Source organism: Tachypleus tridentatus, chromosome 4 (genome assembly GCF_004210375.1).
Source record: "Tachypleus tridentatus isolate NWPU-2018 chromosome 4, ASM421037v1, whole genome shotgun sequence".
Taxonomy (NCBI): domain Eukaryota; kingdom Metazoa; phylum Arthropoda; class Merostomata; order Xiphosura; family Limulidae; genus Tachypleus; species Tachypleus tridentatus.
The window spans coordinates 29,010,707-29,013,593 of NC_134828.1; the positions used below are offsets into that span (position 1 = coordinate 29,010,707).

Below are 2,887 nucleotides of genomic sequence, written 5' to 3' on the forward strand. Positions count from 1 at the left end.
TTTTTCTGGGCAAACACAACTATATTTTTACTGTTGTCATCAGAGAAGCTTTATAGAATTAATGAAGACATAAATATAGAGAAATTAGAATATAAAACCAAATCCATCCCAATCCCACAACCATGTTGGAGTTCAAATTAACCATCCACATTAACTCTTTCATTGCTATTGACGCATATGTAGGACACAGTGTATAACCTGTTTCAGTCTTGAAAAGTGGTATATTAAGTAATTTATCTGAGATATATGTATGTAATAAAATCAATATGTTTATTATTAATATAAAACATCTTAAATTTTCAGTATTAATCTGAAAATATTTGAACGGAATTTTAGTTAACTTAAAACTTCTTACAATTTAAATTATATACTATTGTCTAAAACCACTTCAGGTTGATATTAAAAGTGGCATGTAATTAATTATAAAGTACAACATGAGTGTCTTTGAAGGAAAAACGGAAGGATTATGTATAAATATGATATTAAAATAAAATAAAACAATTTATATAGAACTATATTCGATAACAATGATCTGAATAATGAATAGATGTTGTAAATACGATACTGTGAACATAACTATTTATTTACTTTAAGCAGACGTTACTAAAGGCTTAAAAAACAGAATTCTAATAACTGGTTAATAGTAACTTACTGTTTTGCAAATTCTTTGTCGTCACACATCTTCTGCCTGAATTCATCGTCACTCAGAGAGTCTGGATTGTTTTCGTTTTTGCACTGTTCAAATGCATCTTTTTTCTAAAAGACATAGCAAAAATGTTTATGCGATTTATTTATATTAATATGTTATTTAGTGAAAATAATGGTATGGCATAGCATGATGGTTAGGGTACTCGACTGGCCCTCTGGCTGGGTGCGAGTTTGAGAGGGTCATAATAATGTAGTTGGTAAAAGAGGAGGTCAAGTGTTGATGGTGTGTGATGTTTACTAGCTGCCTTTCATGTAACTTATTACCACCAATCAGGGAACGGTTAGTGCAATAGAACTCAGTTTTAAATTATTTTGGTATAAACGTATGAATAGATTAGAGAGATCTCTTCTTCTATGTGGTGAAACGTTAACATAATCTAATAATATCAAGTCCCATAGACGCTAAACGATAAGGTTGAAGGTTTATATCCAAACTAGGTTTGAATACCCGTAATGAGCAGAGTAAATATATCCAGTTACATAGCAAAAATATACATAACCTTCCAGTAATTCAACAGTAAGTACTATTGTCTATAACGCCTAAAATTGGGTTTCGATACTCGTGGCAAGCACAGCACAGTTAGCTCATTGTGTAATTTTATGTTTAGCAACAAATTTCCTGAAACATACTCTTTATATGGATGTGTATTTGTATTAGATTGTGACCTAATGGTTAGTGCATCGAAGCTGGAACCCAAGGATTTGGAGTTCTTGATATGGTACCACTAAACAATCTTCTTATCTCCAGATGTGGGTAATTTATAAATCCTGTTATTCATTTAAAATTAACCAACGTACAGGATTTTAGTGACTGGTTAATTATCTGCTGATCCCAGTTTAAAGTTAGGAACAGCTATGCCTGTCTATAATAAGTTTCTTACTTGTCTACTCAGGTAATTCTATGCAGAACATGTCATTTGTATGAGTGAACAAACGAACTCTGAGAGTAACGACCGAGTTGTTCAGAACATGCCATGAAATATTCAAATAAAAATAACCATATAAATAATTTTCTATAATAATAACGATAATCATGAACACAAATAATAAACTATTGTTATTTAATGTTTTTCAGTAGTTCACATTTAAAGAACTATTATCAACAGTACTTACCTCCTGTGGGAAACTTTCAACAATAGCCATTGCTTTTTTTACGTCTTCTTCATTATCGCCTGTAACAATGAAAAGTTTATGAATGAAGAAACGTTCTAAAGCTTTGTTATTATTTGTTTATCTTTGTTAATATATAATATTATAGGTTATAAAAAAAGAAGAGAGGAAAACCGTTAAATCCCTAATAACTACTTGGAAAGCAAGTTTTAACAAGAAAACATAAACAATTCCCGTTCTCCACTATCTTAGCTGTAAGTTTATAACATATTCTAGCTCAACACTGAAAACATTGAAGTAATGACCCATTGTGTTGGCTTTACTCTCAACTACACACAAATAACATTTTACTTATTGTAAATATAAATTTGTGAATATACAAACATTTACACTGACCTTTCATCTTTAGTTATTATTACGTTATATCATTAAAGCACGTGAAACTAGCCAGAACCGGTTTAAATGATATTATAGAATAGTCTGCTACGCGAACTATTTTATAAAAGTTACTTACTGCACATTAACTTGTGTAATTTTCCATGTCCTTTTCCTTTGCCCAAAGCAACCGCAACGAAAATAGTCACCAGAAGCAATACCGCTGGACTCTTCATTTCTGATGGTTTTAGAAGAACAAGTCTACAGTGTCCAAACTGTCAGCTGATGTTCTGAGTCCGACGGATGATAATATTTTGGTGAAATTATTGCGTTTTTATACAAATCTTAACAATAGAGGAAAAAAAAAAAGGTTTTCACTCGTACATTACAGAAAGAAATGTCCATGTTGATCTACTGTTAGAAAACTATTTATTCTAGTATCACTGATGAAACATTGCCTTTAAACAATATATTTGTCGAATCATTCTTGCCTTTTGTGTTATCGCTTCTTTGTTTGTTCAGGTTTATACACAGAATCGCTCATATGCTACTCACTGTTAAGAAACGCTGTTTTTAAAATTATGAAGTAAAACATTGCGTGTTTGAACAAACCAAACTATGTTAAGCTGCTAGATCATTTTTTATACCAAACTGATGTTTACAGAAGAATATTTGTTTGTTTTGTATTTATACT

General features: G+C 30.9%; 1 protein-coding gene across 1 annotated transcript in view; it reads right to left on the bottom strand.

The window, feature by feature from the left end:
• Positions 1-2,484, bottom strand: part of LOC143248762 (uncharacterized) — a 4,039-nt gene extending 1,555 nt beyond the window's left edge. The window contains exons 1-3 of the mRNA XM_076497453.1: positions 2,333-2,484; positions 1,822-1,880; positions 653-756 (exon numbers count right to left, since the gene is read on the bottom strand). Of these exons, the coding sequence (XP_076353568.1) occupies positions 653-756; positions 1,822-1,880; positions 2,333-2,429 (260 nt within the window). The 5' untranslated portion in view covers positions 2,430-2,484. The remainder of the gene's footprint in view (positions 1-652; positions 757-1,821; positions 1,881-2,332) is intronic.
• Positions 2,485-2,887: the final 403 nt, after the last annotated feature.